We start from the raw sequence: 22609 nt of genomic DNA on the forward strand, positions 1-22609 counted from the left end.
GTGTATCTTCTCTCTCTCCTTATGTCAAGCAGTAAGAAAGTCTTCCTCTTTTGTGTTCCCCCCATTTTAAAGGCTCATATTGCCACTGACTGTCCTGTCAAAAGCACTGAACGTGTTCCTGAGAAGTTGACTTTTTAGAATAGACAAACTAGAGACAATGCAAAGACAGAATAAAAGTGTCTCTCTGCATATGCTGTCCTTTTCCTTCCTTTTATTCTGCCCTCCACCCTTGCCTTGCCCCCTTAAGAAGTGTTTATACAAAAATGGAACCGAATATTTGTCCAAAATTGGATTAAGATTGAGTTATCAAATGAAATCGCTTCCCGTGCCTCTCTACAACTGTTTGTGTAAATTGCTCAAATATCACCATTGGATGTCTTGCAATAGGCAGTAATGGATTCTCTGTGAAAGAAACCACTCGTCAACTTGTATTCACAAAACATCTTTCTTCTTAATTTGTGTGTGCAGAAAATTCACCTCTCACTCAGAAATGGGCAGAGTTAACAAACTGTTAGCCTTTCCTCAGATGTTTCAGGACTTTATCCTGTTACTTTTTTATTGGCTTGTTCTTAATTTCTGAATCTAAATCTTTTTTCAAAAATAAAAGCTGTTTTTAAGTCTGAGTAAATCTCATTTAGGTACTGCTTCAAAATGTTTACATAATTTTTTTTGAGGCAATTCCTAGTGTTTAATTGTGAAACTTCGAAGTTTTAATACAAACTCTGAACTTAATTTGGGGCTGGAGGGGATCTGACTCCTGTTGTATGTTCTAGACAGTTATAGAGATATTTGTGAAGAAGAAATTTAGTTTACTTAGAGAGTTGCAGCATTGCATTGGATTTTATTTGTGAAAGTAGAACTTTCTTAATTTTATGCTGCAAAAGTTGATTTAGATCTCTATGACAGGCATCTCCAAGAGTTAATATTGATGACAACTTAGTAGCAAAACTTGCAGAAACACTGAACCATGAGGATCCAACACCTGAAATCTTTGATGACATTCAGAGAAAGGTATACTCTATTGTCCTTTATTTCATAAGAACTGTTAATGCTATAGAGTATAAAACATAATTACAGATACTAAAAAAGAAGGAAGTAAAATACCTAAAACCTGTGTTACCATTTTTCTATTCTATGGAAAACACACTCTAAATTGTCAGCTTTTGCTTTACTGTTTGTTAGCCCATAGTTTTCAAAGCAGTAGACAGGAGTAGGTGTCCTGTATGAACCTAAATATGAAGCACAGTTTAGAACTATCATATTTTTATTTGTGTTAATGCAGCAATTTAAGAAAAACATTATGAGTAGACTAAATAAGACGTACCATTTTCGTCCAGTTTTACTTCTCTTTTCCAAAGGTGAATGTAATGGTCCCATATTAAATTCTATAGTTGTTCCCAGAAATTATTTTGGCTGGTCTATTTCTGCAAACTTGGACAGTGAAGCAGCAAGTACGGATGAAAAAACCAGTATTTTTACTACCTGCATATGTAGACTTTATCACTCAAGTCTAATATATGTATTTTAAAAGGAAAAGTAAATGATTGATATTCTGGCAGTAACTTACATACCCAGTCTGAAATATTTTTTTTTTTTTTTAGATCATTACTTTAATGTTCTCATTCATGCTAAAAATTAGTGATATGAGCTGTAGAACTTAGAATCACGCTGTTGTATTTGAGGCTCACATTTAAGACTAATGAACACCTTGTGAAATCTGTGTTGCTCAAAGTAAGTTAAGGGCCTTGCTTGTGAATTCTGCTGAAGAGTATAAATTTCCCATGTGTTACAAAAGAAATGAACTTCCTCAAACATGGCTGAATTGGGTTTCTTTTCTATTTGTACCAGATGATAGTACTTGAACAGTGATGCATGAAAAAAAAATCATTAAAATATTTTAGAGTTGACAGGAGTATCCAAACATCATGAATTAATTCCTGCTGTGTATAGATACGTGTATGTTTATGTATATACGTTGTATAGGCTGTGAAGGTAAATTGAGCTGGTGTGGTTAAATCTTTGAGAGTTAGGGCTATATTGTATTGGCTAAACTGGAAATTGTCGCAAAGGTCACATATGGTATCTTCCTTCCCTTTCTTTCCCTCTTCTCACCTCCTGCCCTAAGTATTTGCAGGTCTATGTTTATGGTTTATCCACAAGGAAGGACTGAGATAACCTTTTATTAAATGGATAAAGACCAGATAGGTTTATAGTGCAATTGGAAGGGTTAAGAGCAGAGGACAGAAGCATTTGCAGCTGTTGTGCTATTTCCCTTCCTAGATGTGCACGACTGAGTAGTTAGATATTTTCTGAGACTGTGTTATACTTCTGGCACAATGAGTTCTCAGAACCTTTTCGTTAAGTCAGAGACACGTATGCACAGATACTTCTTGTTCAAGTAAAATTTATGAAAACTAGTCTGGTCAATTGAAAAATGGAAAAAGTGTTTCTGAAGTTAGCGTTTTTGTTTCAATAAGGTGTATGAGTTGATGCTGCGAGATGAGAGGTTCTACCCTTCGTTCAAGCAGAATGTGTTGTATGTGCGTATGTTAGCCGAGCTGGATATGCTGAAGGATCCCAGTTTCAGAGGATCAGATGATGGTGAAGGAGGTGAGCTCTGTATCTCTAAAGGGTATTTCCTGGGACCATTCTTTTCTCTGCTTTAAAACGAAAATAAAATAATTATCCACACTGTTTTTAGAAAATTAAATACTTCCTATGGTGTCTCTGATATTTAAATTAATGTTTCTTACTTGTGCTTTTGTGTGTAAATTGTTTTAGGACTCACACAGGGTTTTCCTTGTAGTAAGTTTATTAATCTCATAGAAATTCTTGTCAGGTCTTGGTAACAAGTTTGTCATTTAAACAAATAGGCAATTCTTCCATTCTACTTTCTTCTTTTAAAGTATTTAAAGCTCTTCAATATATTGTGGTCTTTTAATACATAACTCTACTCCTCTCTGGAAATAGAAATGGAAAGTATACATAGGAGATGCATCTTTCTAAAGCAAGTAAAATCATTGTTCTTGTTAACTGAAGTACAAATCCAGTGGAAATTTTTCACTATTAAACAAGCTCCTTAATGAAGCAGTATCAGTGGAGATATAAACTTAAAAAAATGTTATTTGAAGTATTTATTTAGGATCTGTATCTTTATAAACTTATATTTCTTTAGGTATCTTTATTGGAAATTTGAAATGCTTGCATGTTGCGTGCAGCATTTGTCCAGTGCCAAAGTTGTCCTTCCTTTTTCCATAATGTTTTGTGGATGCATTTTATTTATGTGTGGCCCTACAATGGGGGAAAATCTTCTAACCTGTTTTTTCCTTTTCTTTTCCTCACTGCTCCCAGAATCTTTTAATGGGTCTCCTACTGGCAGCATAAATCTGGTAAGTGCTTGGATTTTTTTTTAATTATTTTTTTCTCCTCAACAGTAGAGAAAGAGTGATAAAACAGATTAACTTATGTACATTACAGTTTTACTTCACTGCAGTTGAATTTCTGAAAAAGTTCTTGAATCAAATTGAAACACACAGGTTATTAATTACTCTGTAAGATAAAACTTCTCCTTTTGTCTTTTCCCATGTTTGATGAAATTTTACATTGTTTCTCACAGAAACAGTTAATTTATGGAAAGCGTCAGTTTATATCCCTGTTTGGTTTTATTAAATAGATATAAATTTGGGGTTACATAGTAATAGGTGAAAACAAATCCTTGAAGGATTAAATTCAAATAGACTGTAAAATGTGCAATTTATTACATTTTTGTTGGTTGATTTTTTTTTTTTTCTCATTAAGGCTTGATTTGGAAACATTAAAGTATCTGGAGTTCATTCCAGCCATGAGTCTTTGTTTTTTAATCTGACCAATTTCAAGTTCAATTTTGTAAGTGGTTCTTGACCTGTGTCAGTTTGTCAAAACCTTTCCTTCGTTAAATGAGCGTACCTAAACCAAAAATGCAAATACAGTTACTTAAAAAGGAAAAATCACGAAAAGTTTGATATCTATCCTCCCCATGTTTCTGTAGACAGTGTGTAGCTGAGCCACAAGGTGCAGAAGGTTCAGTTGAGCATATCAGAGTATGTTTCCAAACTTTTTAGTTTTGTGAAGGTTTACATAGAGATTTACAATCTACATGCAATTTCCTGACTTGCATGATGCCTGGGCCCTTCTAGTTTGTTCTTGGAAGGTGCTATAGCTCCTTAGGAGTTTTACTGCATTTGATAAGATCCTGCTTGCGTGCAAAAGGAATGAAGGATTCTGAAGGAATACACGTAACATTAATGTAAATGTATTTCGGTGTGGGGGTTGGTTGTTTATGGGGTTTGGTTTTTTGTGGGTTTTGGGTGTGTTTTCATTTAAATTGGGATTTTCTTTCCTACTATTTTCCTGTTGTTTACATTTTGAAATGCAAAGAAAAAGGGAGGTGTTTAGCTGATACAATTTATGCAAACTCCTGGTAGATGCAGAAGAAAAACTTAATTTAGCCATGTTTTTTATGAATTTACATACAATTCTGGTAACTTTTCACAAGAGTCTTTTAACTGACTAATCTCTTTAAAAGATCTTTCAAATATCTTTCTAAGTACTCTTTCTAATAATGTTGTGACATATCAGAGTTAATTTTATGGATTTGTCATTGTGGTGGCTCATCTGGCTGGTGGTTATCTGCTGCTTCATTTCATGTGACTTTCCAAGCTAAGTTAGAAAGTCCTAAAGTCTTCATCAAGCACTGTTACAATACAAATAGGTATTTTCATGGGACTCTTCAAAGTCTTGACTTTTGTTTTTGTTGTGACAAGGGTATTTATAGAATACTACATTTATTCAAAAGAGTTAAGAACATTCTAGCAGAAATACATAAGTAAATTTCTCTTTATGCAGAACTACTTTTGCTTTTCTGTAGTCCATATTGTTCAGAAAAGAACAATATGAGCTACACAAAAGTAGTCCAGGTGTTCAGTGCTTTTACAGGTGTTTGAATACTGGTAGATTAGTTTTTGCTGGCTGAATTCCATGTCAAGTGTAAATTTCTGTACACATAGTTTGACTCCTTGTGTTAGTCCGTTACATAAGAAAAATAGACCTTGGAGAGGTTACTTCAAAGGTCAAGGAATTTCTGTACTTGTAGCTAATGACAATGTATTAAATAAGATTGAGTTGTGATATGATGTGATATTTTTAGGTTTTTAACTTGTGCTCCTGTGAATGTATTTAATGGCAGAGATACTAGCTCATATTAAATGTCTGTCTGTTTTGTTATCTGTTCAGGTTTCAACATTTTAATTTACTTGTATTAATTGTTGCTGTATAGTGCCTTGCCACAGCAGTTGAGTGTTTCCTAAAGTTCGTATTATACAATAAATTGCCTGCAGTTCATACTTCCACTGGAAGAATTTGGAAGACAGGCTCAAAACTGTTTTGAGGAAAAGTTGTTGTACCAAAATATCTTAATTTCTGCCTTTTGATTTGATACATTACTATATTAAATCAGTAGGTCACATTTTGGGAGTATAAAACCACTGTTAATATTTATAGACTTGCAGATTTTCTCTAAAGGATCCATAATGGGAGCTTTGCACTGAGTAAATAGAAGAAGTTACACCGGTGTTACCTATCCAAGACCTTAAAGGGCAGCAGAAGTGGCTGGGTTGAACTTCTGGCAGTCATTAGCTTGAACCCCAGTCAGTAATCACAAAGAAATCTGAGCTTGAGTGACAGTGAAGGGAAGCAGGAAAACAAGAAGTAATTATGCCTTTAAAAAAATACAACCGTACCTTAATGTCCGTATTTTGTAGCAAACAAAACGCTTGAGCAGTTGACAGTTACTTGTCTTCTTTTATAACATCACATCCCTTCTATCTTATTGATAATCAAATCTTAGAGCTTTCAGAATATGAAGTACTTACTTTATTCAAGCTTCCACAAATGCCTGCTGTTAGCCAGTCTCAGGTGATATTCTGCTTCTAAACTGGACACTGCAATATAGAGCAGCACACTTTGCAGGGTCATTGCTGTCCAAGGGACTTGCTCAAGAATGGCCTAAGTCAGAGTCCTGTGTCCAACAATTGACTGAAAGCAAGTGTAAAGATTAAAGGAACAGCCTACTTATGGTGCTACTTTACCAGAATACTCTCTAGCATCCAGTAACTTAAAGATTGGGAAGTTCTTGAGGTAAAGATGATGTCTACTGTCAAAATATTTCTGCATAAATTCATCTGTTCTGCCATTCGACAGACATAAACTTTTAGCACTATAGAATGTAGTGGCAAAACAGATTTCCCAAAAGGGCTTTTCTTTCTTCTACCTTCTCTCAGTCTGGGACCTTAGTACTTTAAGTCTACAAGCTGTGTGATAAAGATATTCAGGAGACTCCCTACTGTAACATGTATTCAGACACTTTAAAGCTGCCTTCTATTCGGTATCTAGACTTTATCACAGAAATGTTATTTCCCTTGCCTTCTGTAGTAGACATTTAGGCAGAGACTGGCTGAGGTGGTTGAGGCAGAGAAGAGCCATTCCTTGTAGAGAACTAGAGGAGGACGGAGTGGAGTATTATGTTGGGATATTGTGGAGTTGATGAAGAAGGAGCAAGAGCAGAGTCTTTAAATAAGTCATGTTTTCAAGTCCAGCGTATCTTTTGGTTATAATCTCATATATTGTTCTATGTTTAAGAATACAGAGTAGATTTAGAAACTGAATTGATGTAGGTAGAGTTTTAGTTTGATATGGGTATGGCACTGCTAATCGGTAAGTCCCATTCTAGGTAACTTTTTGTGGTAAGTCACTATTGAACCGGCTTGGTTAAATTATACAAGATAGCAGATAGCTATATTTATTCTGAATGTGTTTCTTTGAAGAATTTTAGAATTCTGGAGAAAAATACATAAAGTAACTGGGATCCCAGTGCCTGTGAATTCTACTTAGGTAGCTCCAACTCTTTTTTTTTTAACCTGGTAATTTAAGATTAGGATGCGTAATGGCCCATCCTCTGTTTTTTCAGTTGAGTCTGCAAGTCTTTCAACAGTCTTGATTATGTTAAATCTTAGTAATCAGATGTATTAATTTTAACTAAAAGCAAAGCTTCTCTAAAAGACCCATTAGGCTTCTTTTGATCCCAGTAATTATTAGATATCGAGACAGAGCATTAACTAGCTGAGGATGTACCTGTTCATTTTTTACGATGGAAAGTATTCCTGAGAAAAATGTTGGCTGGTTTTTTTTACATAAAGCAGAAAAACTTCTTGTTTCTACTGCTGTGTAACATCTGTGCAGTGTGTAAAGACATTTGAAAGAAAACAGAATGATGTGACGGTAAAAACTAAAAGACCTGTTAAACAACATCTGTATCTCCTCAGTTGCTGGGGAGATTTTCTGCTTTAGGTCTATTTTTTTTTTTTCTTTCCTAATGCTCAGTAAAAGACCATTTGTAGCTGTACTTCCATTAGAGTTGAGATATCAAACCAAAGTGGCAAATATGTTTGATCAAATATGAGTGGTCACAAAACTATGTGTGAAAATGATGGGGGAAATGAAAGGCCCTATATTGTGCAAAAGAACAGCTTTGGTAACCAGGTAGTACAAACACCTGCATTGTTACAGTGCACCAAGCTTTTAGTGTAGTGAACTGGAAGTTTGAAAATTAGATTAATCAAAACACTTCTCAAATACAATGTATTTCTGATCATATTTTTTCCCATTTTTTCCTCCTCCATTATGTCCCCCACTCTGCAGTCCTTAGATGACCTTTCAAATGTCCCTTCTGATGAGACAGTTCAGCTCCATGCATACATCTCAGATACTGGTAAGTGAATCTGTTATGTCTGCTTACTTTTTTCCCACCATTTACTTTGAGTTTTGTAATATTACAGGTCCTTGAAATCCTGATTTTCTCTTTTTTTGACCTCATAAAACATTTGAATTCATATTTTCCATTAAGTCCTTGTGGAAATCTTTACACTATTTCTTCTGTAGGTCACAGACTATGTATCTGTAGTTAAAAAGTCATTTAATTTTTATGGTTTATGGTATTATTATTATTTTTACTGCTTTTATTGCTGGAGAATCATTCATTAAACTTAATACTGAGTAGGATTTATTTTAGCAATTATTTAAAAAAATTCTGAAAGCCATCTCTCTTTCTAGTCACAGAGTTATAATGTTTGACTGTTTGATTTTCTTAGTATAATATTTTTCCCTTATTCTTTGTGCTTCCTGACTTAGTTTAAGGAAGTGACTTCTGTCCTTATGGTGATGGCATTTTTGGTTATCTTTTAAAAAACTTTGTCTAGAAAGAAATTACTTTTCTTTATTACATGAGAGTAAATAAAAAAATCTCAGCTATTATTTGCAAATACTCTAGTTAAATGAGATTGCATTGGGTAATTAAATAGTGATCTTCAGATACTTTTTTTAGTAGATTTTACTATGCAACACACTTTTAAATCTATGCATTTATATGGTGGACACATGCTGTCAGCAAGCATTCAGCTACTTTACATTTTAATTAAACTTATTCCAACTCAGTGTGAGAGCAGTGTGCAATCCAAGTGTCATGGTAGTCAGTCCTCGGGGAAAGGGGAAAATAAGAATCGAATTCTGCTTTTTTGTTAAAATGACATGTGATACTTCTTTTCTGAATTAAATGTAGAAGTTTCATCTTTTTGACTTAAGAAAAAAAGGTAAACTTAGAACCACACGAACTGTAAAATTTATAGATGGCAGTCTGTATGGATAACTATCAGCCTGACTCTGTGAATACATAATGCTCCAGGTGTAACAGGAGATATGTACAGGTTTGTATTGCAAGATAGTATTAAACTGCATCTGTGAGCAGGTTCTTTTTCTCTGCCAGTTAATATCCTTTACTGTGCTTGAAGGTTGTATACAAGCAGGATTATCTCTGTGTGTTGCAGAATTCACATTGTCTTGGGTTGCAAAATAAATACTAATTAAGAGGCTAAGACATAAGGGGCAGCAGAACTTCTTTCTTTTTCTGCCTGAAGTCGTTCTCCTAAGGGTGCCACTTAGCAGTGCCCCTGAGATGTAGTCTGGTGGCTGCAGGGCCAAGTGGTCAATGTGAACGTAGAGGACAGGGCTTGTGCAGCATCTGTGGGGCTGGGCGTTTCTGGTTCCACTCTCTGGGCAGTCTTCTGGCACCATCCTGACTGCCTGCTCTTTCCCTTGGGGGTTCAGCACTCAGCATTGTTTTTTAGAGGGTAGATCACAAAGACAAGATGCTCTGTGCCCACTCTTCACCTTTCTAGTGTGTAATTCTTGCATTGGCAGCAGCTGCCACTACCCTACAGGTGCTCCCTGGCTGCTTAGACAAAAGCGTTATAATTCAGAGAAATCAAGACTGAAAGTACTACAGAGAATGAAATTGATTTTCCAAGAGAATTGTATTTTATGGTGTGTGAGTGCATAGAAAACTTCAGAGACCTGGGTTAGAAATACTTTCATCTAGCCACTGGAAAACTGTAGGTTTCCCAACTGAGTATTGGCTTACTACTTAGAGATGCAACATGTTGCCAATTTAAATGGTGTGCAGTGTAGACAGTATTGGATCAAGGTTATTCTCTAAATAAAATGGAAGGATTTGAAACAAGCTATACTGGGGAAATTCTGTGAGGGAGGAATGTCCAAGAAGACTTAAATATTTAATGGAGATCAAAAAGATGTTTGCTTCTATTTTGGATAGCCTGTATGTGTTCATTTCATTTATGAATTGACTTCTCCATACAAAGTGTATATGCACACACAGAGAATGCATTATATATATGTACACACACGTCTGTATATATAGTTTCTGTTGACTAAAATAGCATGGGGAGTTTATCTTACAGTTAATAAAAATCTGATGATTTAATAACAAACTACTGATGCCAGTAACAAAACTGAATGCTTGCAGCTTGCTATCATTGTCTTGTATTTATAGACTTTTTTGATGGGCAGACTTTTGCAATATGATTAGACTACTTTGCAGACCAGAATTTCTTCTGGTTTCACAGTTGTCTTTCACCCCCATCTTGAGTTCTTCAGGTTAAAATTTTTTTTTTTTAAAGATCTATTTACTATTTAAAAGTTGAAAATTTTTCTGTTTATGTTTTGCATGTCATTGAAACTTGCCTAACTTTAAAGCTGCTTAATCTCTATTTAAGTTTACGTAGTAAGTTTTGGAGGGTATCATACAGTGTTCAGGATAAAGGGATAGCTTAGTCTTCTTGCTTGCATGTCCATTTTTGTCTTTCAAGTCTGTCATTCCAGACATTTCTTCACTTCACATTTGTGTCCTTTCGTCTTCCTTCTTTCTGTTTGTTCCTTTTTTGTTTTGTTTTTGAAACTACTAGTCTATGCTGACTCTGACCCATATGCCGTGGCAGGAGTGTGTAATGACCACGGCAAGACATACGCCCTGTATGCCATCACCGTCCACCGACGAAATGCAAACGGTGAGGAGATGTGGAAGACATATCGGCGCTACAGTGACTTCCATGACTTCCACATGAGGATCACTGAGCAGGTAACCAAGCTCATGAAAATCTTTATAGGTGCCCGTTTCTATACTTTAATAACTGATGACTATATGATTGCTCTGTGAAAAAGAGATGGAAAGTCTTCCCCCTCTTCCCACACTGCTTAATTTTACTTAAATCTTTGTATGGAAGTGCTGTCGGTCTCAAACAGTGGTGTTTTAGTTACATTTGTCACAGAGATTAAGAAATAAAAGCTGAGGTTGGGAAATAGGTATTTGGGTTTTAAGTGAATGTTAAGAATTGGTGGGGTCCCAAAAGGGAGAGCTGGTAGCACTTCACTATACTACTAGCAATCTGCCTTTTACTGCTGTACTTGTATTCTCAGACTCTTAACCCTCCTAAAATGAAAGAAGGAAGAAATAGAGAGTTGTAATTCAGCAGCTGGTACAAAGTAGAACCTGCTGACATGAAAAAATGATGAAAACGCAGTGCTTTTAAAAGGAGGCTGAAGTGCTTTTAAACCAAGCCTTTGGAGAAGTCAGATTTGACTGCATAACCTTCGAACTAGTCAGAAGTGTCGGTTTATATCCCTTTGATCTGTTATTAATTTAGAGTCATAGAGAACAAATTCTGTGCAGGTAAGTTAGCATTTTAAAGTTACAGCAGCAATAAAAATTGAAAAGGCTTTATTAAAAAAGCAAATGTGTTGAATATTTGGATTAATTATAAATGAAGTCTGACTTCCCTTTGAATTTCTGATGATCTTAGTGTGTTGTCAATAAATTTGAAATACCAATTTTTGTACTCCTTTAAATTGATTTTTTTTTAAATTAATTCAGTGTTCTGAAGAATCCTGGATCTTACCGTGAATTAGGGTTCTGCTGATATGGGGCAGTCATTTAAAACCAACATAGCTCTACATGAGTAGAAATGTATAGCAAAAGCAAAGATGTTCACAATATGAAAGCTCAACATTTCTGATGGCTAAATCTGAGTAAATTTACAGAGAATAGAAATGTTATCCGAGAACACTAAGATTGCAAAAAGTAAACAGATTTCTGTGATTCACTGTGGCATCTCAGATGCTCCCTACTTTTGCTTTGTCTTGGCAATAAAATAGACATTCTTACTGTCTTGTGTGCTTGTCTGAGACATTTTTATTGACATGTTAAGGGTAAAAAGTTAGAGTAATTGATTTAAAATGAATAGGAAAGGCAGGGACTGTTTGTTTTTCAGAGAAAATAGATAGTTGATCCGAAATGGAATTGAAGTTAGCAGTTTGAAATATTTACATGAGTTTTTTTTCCTTAGAGTACTGAATAGATTCACACCAGTTCCTTTAGTCAGTCATATAATAAATGTCATTTAAAGTAAATTCCTATATTTAAAATAGAGGCTGTTAGTTGCTTACATTGCTTCTGCTTAGATATAAGAGCCCAAATGAAAACTAGACCATCTTCTGTTCAGTTATTTTCCCATGTGGCCTACTTGCAAGGGAATGGGATTTATAAAGTTGTAAAGAGCTACTTTTTGGTTCTTCCTACAGACCATAAATTTTATATGATCTTCGTGGCCTTCCAAAGTTTAATGATGCAAGAAGAGATCTTGCAGGGGCTGAACGGAATCCATATCTTTAAATCTGTAGTGTTGTGGTCTTTTCTAGAGAGAAAAGGATGCAGCCTGTTTCCAGGTTGTTTCTTAAAGCCTAGAATACTGTATGTTTCTTTATCACCTTAAGGTTATTTTTTACAGGTAGTCTAGATTCTGTATGGGGATAGTCCTGATTTTTCAAGTTTTGTTCTTGTCACTTTTTCATTTTTGTGCATTTTACCAAATATATTCAGCCTTGTTGAGTGTTAGGGCCTCTTTCCCTTCTGGTTCCCTGGGACTGCCATTCTCCTTGCAATACTAGAACAGTGGAATACATGTCAACCAGTGCCAATACTGTCCTTACTTGGAGAAAAGGCACAGGTGATGACATATAGAGCGAGCATATTTTGATAACCTGTGTGTACACTGAGTGCTGCCATCTCTCCAGGGATAAAAGCTTAATTTCCTTGATAGGCTTGATCACGGTAGGAAAGGAAAAAAATTTTAGAATGATACACAAGTTCTCTTGAAAATCTTTATATAGTCTCATAATCCTAGTAACTTCATCCCAAGTAATAAGCCTTTTGCACACTCTATTGGTCTATATTTCAAAAGTGAGTATTGTGTGCAAGTTCAGAAATTAAATTCTACCTTTGATAGTCTCTTGGGAATTTTCACGCATTTGTTCTTGACAGTGTACCTTTCCCTTTGGCTTCTCCAAGGATTCTGAGTCCCAGGCATGATGCAGAATTTTTTTGTCAGGTGTTAGATGGTATATAAGAATAGGTGAATATAATGTCCTTATATGAAGACTTGAAACTCTTTAAAACAGAACAAAAAAATCTTCTCTTTTTTTTCCAGTTTGAAAACCTTGCAAATATACTAAAACTTCCTGGCAAAAAAACATTTAACAATATGGACAGAGAGTTTTTGGAAAAGAGGAAAAAAGATTTAAATGCTTATTTGCAGGTAAGCTGTTACAGGTTTTTTTAGCTCTGTGCTTGGTATTATTTTTTCAGAGGTAGCATGCCTTTGTGTTTTTTTTCTTTTGGAAAAAAAAAGCTGTGTTGTTAGTGGTACACAAAACTAAATAATATATCATAAGAACTATCTCTTAAGTTTGCATTTTCTTTGGTGTTTGGTTTATTCTCAGCCAGTTCTGTCACAGCTTTTCTGAGCTGATGAGGTTCCAGCTATGTTGGTTTTGAGCTTTATGCCATTGACCTTCTCGTGTTGACACATGTTTGTGGTCACTTTCTCTTGTGCTGTTGCATAAGGATTTCCGTGGCACTCACTCCAGCAGTGTAGCAAACCGCACAGTTCCTCTGTTCAGATAAGGCCTGTATCAGCCCACACAAAAGAATTCTGTTGTCTTCTTTCCTAAGGACTTTCTGGTCATTTAGCACTAAAATATGTTGATCAAGTCAGTGAACATGTTAACAATGAATAATGAAGATGAGTAAAACACTGTGAACTGACAGTTTGAGTGGTCATAAAGGTGTATCTTTTTCTATGAGTTGCTATAATTAGCATAGTGGTTAAAATTATGGGAATTACTAAGAGGCCCCTTGTTTCCATCTCGAGACAAGTGGAATGTTGGAATAAAATTCAGGAATGAAAAGATACATTGCTAGATGTGATGTCTTTGGTTGTGTCTTGTTCGTTATTTATTAAAATAACTTTTAAAAATTATTTTACTCAGCTCTTGTTAAATCCTGAAGTGATGAAAGCTTCTCCAGCTTTAGCCCATTATGTGTATGACTTCCTGGAGAATAAAGCCTACAGCAAAGGGAAGGGGGATTTTGCACGGAAGGTAAGAATGTTTTGTACTGTCAAGGGAACTTCAGAGCATTCAGTCATGCAATGATTGCATTAAACAGAGATGTTGAACAGATATTAAGGAGCTGTGTAGCACTTTAAAAACAGCTTGTAAATGAGTTGCTTTAATATTTTGAGTGGCAAAGTATCTGAGGGCATACGAAACAAAAAAATTACCATTTTTATAATGGGTCAATTTGTTTGTATGACCAAAAAATAAAGTTTTGAAATAGGGCACAGTGAATTGCGCTGTTCTAAAAGTGTGTTTGTTGCAAGTTGCTTTCTGTGAGACATCTGTGATTTTTTTTTTTTTGGTGGTCTTATTCCTTCTGATTTCTTTTTTCAGTTCTTTCCTCTGTATTTGCTGCTGTTACCATGCTTTCCACTTTTCAGCCCAAAACATGATATGCGTTTCCCTTCAAAAGCACCTGTTAAGTATTTAGGTGTAACCCTCCAGAGTCATTGGTCAAATTCAGAGCTCTGTGCTCTGCATCCTTTTTGTTAAGCCTCCAGCACTGTGTTCAGACAAGTGGTTCTTTGTTCAGTTGACCAGTTTGTGTGAGCATCTGCTTTGCCAATGCAGCCATTTCAAAAGTTTTAGTGATTTTGATACAAAAACCATCTGCAACTCTATTGTCACTTCAAGTTACTGTCCTGCCTATGTTCCTTAAATATTTAACAGTGAAATAGTTAAATATTTATCAAGGTTTATATAATGACTAAGATGTATTTTCCAGCTTATGAGATGCTTTATAAGCATAACTTTTTAAAGGGCATCACGCTAGTATTTGTGCCTCTGTTTGGACTGAATTTAGAGTATATACTGAAAGAAAAATCGTAACAGTTTCTTTATAACTATTCTATGTTTTTAATTATACCTACCATGATACATACTATTCCAGTGCTGTTTAAAAGAGGCATGTTTCAAAGATGAAGAGTTGAAAGCAGAAGTGAAACATCTGGAAGTAGAAAGCTTGGAAGGGAGAAATGGTATTGAATGGAGAAGAAAAGGAAAATAAATTCAAGCTAAGAAAAACCAAGGGATGGGAAATGGAAATGACTCAGGAAAACATCTGTTGAAAGATGTAAATAGCTGCAGTAGGGCTGTAATGAATGAGAAATATAAATGGAAGTAAAATTAAAACTGTATTCTGCATTCTGTAATGAAGTTAAGTAATTTGAGTTGTTATTTTATATTATTGTTCTCTGGAACAGTGCCATACTTCTCATAGTGTATTAATATGCTGGTGTCCTCATAGATTATACAATTTTGGTTAAACATCTTCCCCCTCAGATGGACACATTTGTAAATCCACTGCGTAACTCTATGAGAAATGTATCAAATGCAGTCAAGTCTATCCCTGACAGCCTGGCAGAGGGAATGACTAAAATGTCAGACAACATGGGTAAAATGTCAGAGAGATTGGGACAAGACATAAAGCAATCATTTTTCAAGGTAAGAAAATACTGGTGGTTAATACATACTAGTAGATTAATAGAGGAGTCACTATTGACTCACTTAAGCTCATGTTATCTAGAATAGTCAAGTCGTTAAACAGAAGACCAATCTGTTTTGTACCTGCACCCTTTTAATAAGGTCCAGCAGTCATTACAGGACAAAAATGGAGATCTTTGCTGTTAAGTAACGTTTTTAAGATGGCGTCTACAGACTGTTACAGCTATCCTTCACTTAACTCAATGCAGGAACTTGAGAAGAACATGAGATTCACTGATGTTCTTATTTTTTAACCAGGCATTCTCATACAGCTAATTTCCTGCATCTGCTGTTTTCATTCGGGAAAAAACCCTATATATTTTGAAACTCAGAATAAGGAGATAGCCTCTTTTCTGCTTATTCCTTGCTGAATTCTGGTTTAAATTAAATTTTCTTTGTCTCTCCTGCCATCTTTCATCATCTCTTACATTCATAAAATATAGTACTTTAGAGGTGGGAATGGTAGTATGACATGCAATAAGGAAGTCCTGTGAAAATAGTAATCTTCAGAATATGCTCATCTTCACTGTTTCTCTGGTCCTCCTCTTCCTGTGTGTAGCTGTAAGGTCTGTGATAAGGGATTGTTCCATTTTGTGCTACCAAAGCAGTTATATATGGCAGATGTAGAACAGCAGCTGAGATGAGTGAATTAACCCTTAAACCATGAAAGGGAATAATAAATTGGGTCCGGGGGGGATTGGTGGGTTTTTTAATTACTTGCAGAGTAAAATGACTGTCTCTGGGCTTTCTCATTGCTAGTAACTTCCCTTTCCCTGTGTGTGACTAATAATATATTTACACTTGTACTCACTGGGACTAGGTAGGACTTAAGATCAAGAGGAAATACCTGAGGAAATACCAGTCTCATAAGAGTTTTTAGGTGATTTTCATTTGAAGCATTAGGCACTTGATGAATTATATGGTTTGTCTTAATGGTAAGGTTTGTCATAATGATAATTGTGTTGATTATTTTGGTAGCTACACAAGAATATATGCAGACTTGATTTTTGGTTTTGGAAGGTGAAAGGACCACTGTGTCTTTGCATTAGTTTGCAATTGACTTTTGACCAAATGTTGTTTTATATTTTCATAACCAAATTGCTGATGAAATTTTTTCTGATTTATTCATACTCTAACATACTTTTTCCGTCATAAACATAACCTTTTTTTATTGTAGGTGCCGCCTCTGATGCAGAAAACCTATTCAGATCCAGACCATTGCCGTGTTGCAGCACCAATTGATGACAACGTGAGTCTGACATTGTCCTTTCAAAGTTGACACCTCTAAAACAAAACAAATGAGTTGCTTATTCTGCATTGAGCTACACTTTTATTGTTTTCTGACACTACACCAGGCACTTCAAAACAGTTCTAAGCTTTTTAAAAAGAAACCTGCATACTTCCTTTTAAAGTTAGCATTTTTGCTAGCACTGAAACGGTTTGCACAACATTGATATAACGGGGAGAGTGCATGTACTACTGCTTCTGTGTTTTATGGCTGGGGGTTTCATTTTCTTGGTTTTTTTCCTCTTCTCCCTCCAATTTCTGTCTGTTCAAAGATAGTGTGGTACCAAACTGCCAGCATCATTTCAATTGGCATTTTATGGATTTGATTTCTGATGTGACCTTTTAAGGACCATTTGTTTAATGGATCAAAACAAGCGTTTGCTATTTTGTTGTGGAAGAACCCTTCAGAAAGTGTTCCGAAATAAAAAATTTCTATTATGTGGACACCTAAAATGTGTAAAGTAGTAATATTAAAAACTTGAAAGTGAAGTTTAAGCTCCTGACGGTATCATAAGCTGTGGTATTTTACCATTGTTTTGATTGAAACATTGATCATATATGTGCAAACAATTGGAAAAAACCCATTTATCTCTAGGTAGGACAGAAAAGCCTAAGATTACTCATCAGTATATGCATTTTGCTATGCACCTGTTCTGCCCTTCATGTTTCAGGCTTTTTGGTCACATAAAAGCATTTCAGTTTGTTTCCCTGTACACAACTGCTGTGGTCACTTTGTTAGATGTATTTTTACTCAGCTAATTTCTCCTTGAATTCTTCTGGATTTTCTTTTTCCCCATTACTTTTCACTATATAAGACTGAATCCCCAAGTTTGTAATTACAATTGTAATTACAAATATATTTGGTACTCCTGAAGCTTCTGTTTTGCACAGGGAAAACAAAATAATATAATTCAAGTACATGAGCAGCTTCTCTGTAGGTATTTCATTGATCTTCTCTAAAATGATTAGATGTTGCAGTTCTTGATAACTTTAAGTTAACATATCAAGTGTTAAAGGCAGATTTCAGATATTTGAAAACCTTTCAGCTCTCAACTGCTCATATAAGATTAATTGCTCACAACTTACAATCACTAAGACAAAGAGAAGGCAGTTTGAATGGAGCTATTCTTGGAGAAGCAGTACTGTAAAAGTGAGCCATGGATCTGTACAATCTCCAACTGGATTATGAACCCACTGTCTGTGTTCCAGTTGAATCTAAAGTCCACCAAAAGAATAATACTAACGTGTTTTTTGTGGGCCAATCTGTGTAATATTATCTGTTAAAAAATAAAATTATGATCCTTTTCTTAATCTTCAAGCATAAAAGCACTGCATAGTTTTTGAAAAAGTTCGATGACTTCGAGGGGGGAAGACATTGCAGAACAACCAATATGATTGATAAAAGCAAGCTCCGTTTATTAGCAATCCAGAGGCACTTACGTAGTATATCAGCTTGTTAACTCTTAATTGGCTTAAACCTATCACAGCGCATTTCTGCTCCTACATAATTAGACTACACTGGCAAGCTTCTACTAGTTATGTTATGATTAAAAAGAATTCAGAGCTCACCCTCCCTTCTCATGGCCAGTACATCTTATCTGCACAGCTGCACATCCTCAAAACTCCCTTTTTGTTCTCAGGCCTGTTTCTCACACAAACCTTTGCTTGCAGGCCTTTTGCTTGTACAGTTCTTTTATTGATTTGTTCCCTTTATCAATAATCCATGTCCCTGATCCTCTAATCATTTTGCAACACATAGTCATGCAGGTTACAAAGATGTCTAAATGAAAGGCACTTCATTGCAATGAAATGTCACTGTTTTTAGCATCCATAAGAAAATGGAAAAAGCTCCTTCCAGAAGTTTTTGTGTAAGGCAGTTGGAAGCACAGCAACCAAGGAAGAGGTCAGGGATCAGGTCTATCTTAAGGACATATTTACGTGTATTATTCAACTTCAGTAGTAACTGTTGACTTTTGAAATAGCTGTTTCTTCTTGTCCTATTTTAAAAATTCAATGTATCTGGTTTTATATTTAATTTTTAGTTTTTCTTTGCTACTAATAGTGTTATAGAAGATTTAGGGAAGATTTCATATTATAGTAAAATACAGAGCAAAGTGTTTGTCATTGTGCTTATACTGAAGCATTTGATGCATAAAGTAGCTACTGAATCTGTAGCTTTCTTGAACTGAACTAAAAGTTTGCTGTTTATTCTTTTACTTTGTGGTCAGGCGGATGACAATATTCCCCTGAGAGTAATGCTCCTACTTATGGATGAAGTCTTCGATTTAAAGGAGAGAAATCAGTGGTTAAGAAGAAATATAAAAAATCTGCTTCAGCAACTTATTAGAGCAACATATGGCGACACAATTAATAGGTACTGTTTTTGTTATATAGAGCAGTCATGTCAGTGACACTGTACTCTACCTATGCATCCTTCTTGGTATTACTGAATTATTGTGGTTTAAATCTGCATGCATTCGTCTTTGAAGAAAATCAATAAACTGAGTACAAATGTGGTGTAAAGTGGAGATAAATGCAGCACATTACTGAAAAATACCAGTAACTCTTAGATGTCAGAGAACTTACAAAAGAGCTTTCACGTACAAGAGTTCACATTTCTGTGAATGTAACTTCATATTGATGCTTTTTGCCCTGTTTTACACGATACCTTTTTTTATTAGTATTATTTATTACTTCCTGCACTATTTCTGCTTACATCTCTTTCATGCCACAAATGATCCCCTGGAACTAGCAAATTATGTGAACTTTACTAAGTTGCAGTGTTAATGTTAAGTTTATGCTCTCATACTTTAAAAGATGGAAATGGGAAAGGAAAAGGACTCTTACGGGGTCTGTTTTGCCCTCTCCATATTCTTTGTAATTCACATGTACCTTTATTCATGCAAATGCGAAGCCAGTTAATCGTGCTAATGAAGTAGTGTTTCTTGCCCTCAGCTTAGAAATACACAGTTTCCAGGTTTTCCTTCTAGTAATTTGTTTCTGAAATGTAAACAAAAATCAACAACAACAACAACAACAAATTCTAGATACAGGTTTAGAACTGCATGATTACTTTCGATTTAGTGCCATGAATCAAAACCCTAATATCTAGCAGGTGAGAAGTAGCTCCCTATTACTTTTTTTTCAGGACATTCCTCACTGTATCATTTCTTTTTACCCTTCAAAAGAATATCTGTGATGTTTTCATCTTCACTGTTAAACATACAGACTTGTGGTAGCAGTAATGAAGTAACCATATAATAAAATAGCACTGGGTCTTTCTCAAGTGATTCCTTGTGGCCAGTTGAAAACTGTCTTGAGAACTGTGCTTCCAAGAACATGCTGTACTGTTAAACAGCTCTGAATACTTTTTACTGTTTCCAGATTGTTGTATAAGCAGCAGAGTTGGTGTGCAGGCTGTTGCTTCCTTCTTGCAGAGATGGCTGTGTAGTACTAGTTTGCTTCTGCATTTAGAGCCATTCCAGACACTCATGGCTTCCTGTGATCACCAGTCATACCTTGTCCTGGCAAGTTCTTGGAGTTTAATGGCATTCAGCAGAAAAATTGTCGTCTTCTGTTTCTTAGAAAACTAAATTCAAATTGTGGTTAGGGAAACAGTCCTGGGATTATGGTATACAGGGATGCATATATCATTTCTGTAAGCATTCTAGATTTGGATATAGAGCTGTGTATATGGTTGGTGAATGAAGGCCTGATGAATGATCAGTCTGTATCTCCTGTTAAGGATTGTGAAGTAACTGTACACACTGCAGCAAGTATTTTGAGATTCTGAGTAGGTCCTTTGCTTACAGAAGCAGAACTTAGAGTGCTCCATGAAGAGGCGTGCTCTGCAAGCAAACCAGTTTTTTAATGCTGATGGGAGATGCAACAGCAGTTTTGCAGCCAACTTCATTATCATATATTCACCCAAAAAAAAGAAATCTTTAGCTTTAGGGAGTGATCAGTGAACTTAGATTTCTATCTTGAGAATCAGTACTTGCCTTCCTATTGTGCAGTATTATAGAACCTACTTACGGAGTTGGAAAAAGTTGAAATTATGCTTTGTTTGCCCTAGAATGCTCTTTAAAATGATTCTTCACTTATGGGCTCTCTACTTTAAAAATTAAATGAGAGACCTTTTGCTTTGATTTTAGAAAAATAGTTGATCATGTTGATTGGATGACATCTCCCGAGCAAGTAGCAGATGCAGTGAAACGCTTCAGGTATGTCTTTTATCATAATTATTAGATATGAAGTACTCACCAGTTGATGTCTAATATCTATCTATATGTCTTCCTATTCTTCTTACGTGAGGAAATTATTATCACTCTCCAGAATACCAGTTGGATCATACACTGCTTTTTACATACATTAAGTGACAGAAAGCAATTGTCACACAGAGAAGACTATTTTGGAGTTTTCTCCTCTACCTTACAAAACTTCTCTGTTAACCAGTCTAGAAGAGCTAGAGTACAGATATACTTAGAAATGTCTTATCACTGTAGTGATGTAGTGTCTTGGTTGCCTTGATGAAGGCCGGTACGTGCCTTGCTTTTAAAGGCAAACAAATTAGTGCTGCAAGAGCCTGAGCTCTGAGATACTGTTTCACTTTGAATGGATACAATGGAAATGAAGTCTGAATTTGAAACTATCAAAGACTCTGTCTTTCAATTTCCGTGAAGTTTTAATGGCTTCTACATTGTTGTTGAGAAAGTGTTACCCACCTTGGTTTTTTTCCCCTATAGTTTGGGGTTTTTTTTGTTGGGGTGAAAGTCAAAGTAGGGTAATGTGTTCTCCAAGGGGTCATAATTTACAAGTATTCTGTTATTCTTTGATTAAACTGTGGGAATGTGTATGTTTTATTCAAAAAAAAGATTGTCTTTCACTGGAGGAAAAATAGTTACTAGACAGAGGCTTGTCTTTTGCATTGGGCTTTCTACTACACTGAAAATATTTCTTCTCAGCTTTAGCTTGTTGAAAGGCTAACTGCTAGTGTCAAAATTCTGATAAAACAATTAATAGACCTAAGCCTAGAGTCTCAGTAGCAATAATCTGATTGGGAAAAGCAAGGCTTAGGTTTTTTTTATGTAAAAACTGTGTGGTATTTGAATGGTTTTGATTTGCATTGTTTTATTAAAATTTTATTTAATCTGATTCCTGTACTAAAAAATTATAGCTACTGATAGATTGAGTGTATTGCACTACTTGCTTTTGATTTCTTCAGTTTTTTTTTTCTCTTCTAATATTTGAAGTGTGTGTTAGGTTTTGTGCAATTTACTTTCTTGTATTTATTTTATGAGATAACCTTAAAAGATTTAAAAGAGCTTTTCACTTGATAAAATGTTAATGTATTTTGACAGATTTGCTTTTGTTACAGAGATGCTTTTTGGCCCAATGGCATTTTAGCAGAGACTGTTCCACGAAGGGACAAAGCTATTAGAATGAGAACAAGAGTGGCAGGGAAGACCAAATTACTGGAGGTGATGCCAGGTGAGTGAGTCTGGGATTAAACCATAATAATCCTTACCATATGTTGTTATTGAAATTAATGTCAGTATTCTTGTTGATTGTACTAAGTACTGAAATGAAATGCTGATGTATGAACTGTATTTAAATAAAAAGGTTTCTAATTATTAAAGCATTGGACATTTTCACGTGTTCTGTCAGTAATTCTTTTAGAGCCAAGCCAGTATTTAGCTTCTAGATGATTTAAGTTGTGCCCGAAGTAGGTATAATCCCAAACAGTATGATTTCTTGCAAACATGGTTTCCACATATATAGGTTAAGAGTGAAGTAATTTTCAGAAATACTCTTCTGTAAGAGAACTTTTTGTTTAGTCATGTTGTGTAGAGGCACTGTTACTTCAAGTTTCAGGCTACATAGTTTGAAAGACTTACATTCAGTTTAAGTTTGTTGTTAACATGGAAGTAGAATTTAGCTTAAA

General features: G+C 35.3%; 1 protein-coding gene across 8 annotated transcripts in view; it reads left to right on the plus strand.

The window, feature by feature from the left end:
• The window catches only part of SNX13 (sorting nexin 13), a 67332-nt gene that overhangs the window by 41130 nt on the left and 3593 nt on the right, over window positions 1–22609 (plus strand). For 3 of the 8 annotated variants that reach the window (XM_032110382.1, XM_032110393.1, XM_032110368.1), the window contains 12 exons: window positions 907–1011; window positions 2478–2610; window positions 3352–3389; window positions 7735–7804; window positions 10350–10522; window positions 12927–13034; window positions 13768–13878; window positions 15178–15339; window positions 16556–16627; window positions 18894–19039; window positions 20820–20888; window positions 22043–22155. In XM_032110382.1, coding sequence (XP_031966273.1) covers window positions 907–1011; window positions 2478–2610; window positions 3352–3389; window positions 7735–7804; window positions 10350–10522; window positions 12927–13034; window positions 13768–13878; window positions 15178–15339; window positions 16556–16627; window positions 18894–19039; window positions 20820–20888; window positions 22043–22155 — 1300 coding nt within the window. Of the gene's footprint in view, window positions 1–906; window positions 1012–2477; window positions 2611–3351; window positions 3390–7734; window positions 7805–10349; window positions 10523–12926; window positions 13035–13767; window positions 13879–15177; window positions 15340–16555; window positions 16628–18893; window positions 19040–20819; window positions 20889–22025; window positions 22156–22609 lie in introns of those variants that run through there. The other 5 variants (XM_032110389.1, XM_032110378.1, XM_032110413.1 and 2 more) reach the window with 4 other exon arrangements.

Source organism: Corvus moneduloides, chromosome 1, assembly GCF_009650955.1.
Source record: "Corvus moneduloides isolate bCorMon1 chromosome 1, bCorMon1.pri, whole genome shotgun sequence".
NCBI lineage: Eukaryota > Metazoa > Chordata > Aves > Passeriformes > Corvidae > Corvus > Corvus moneduloides.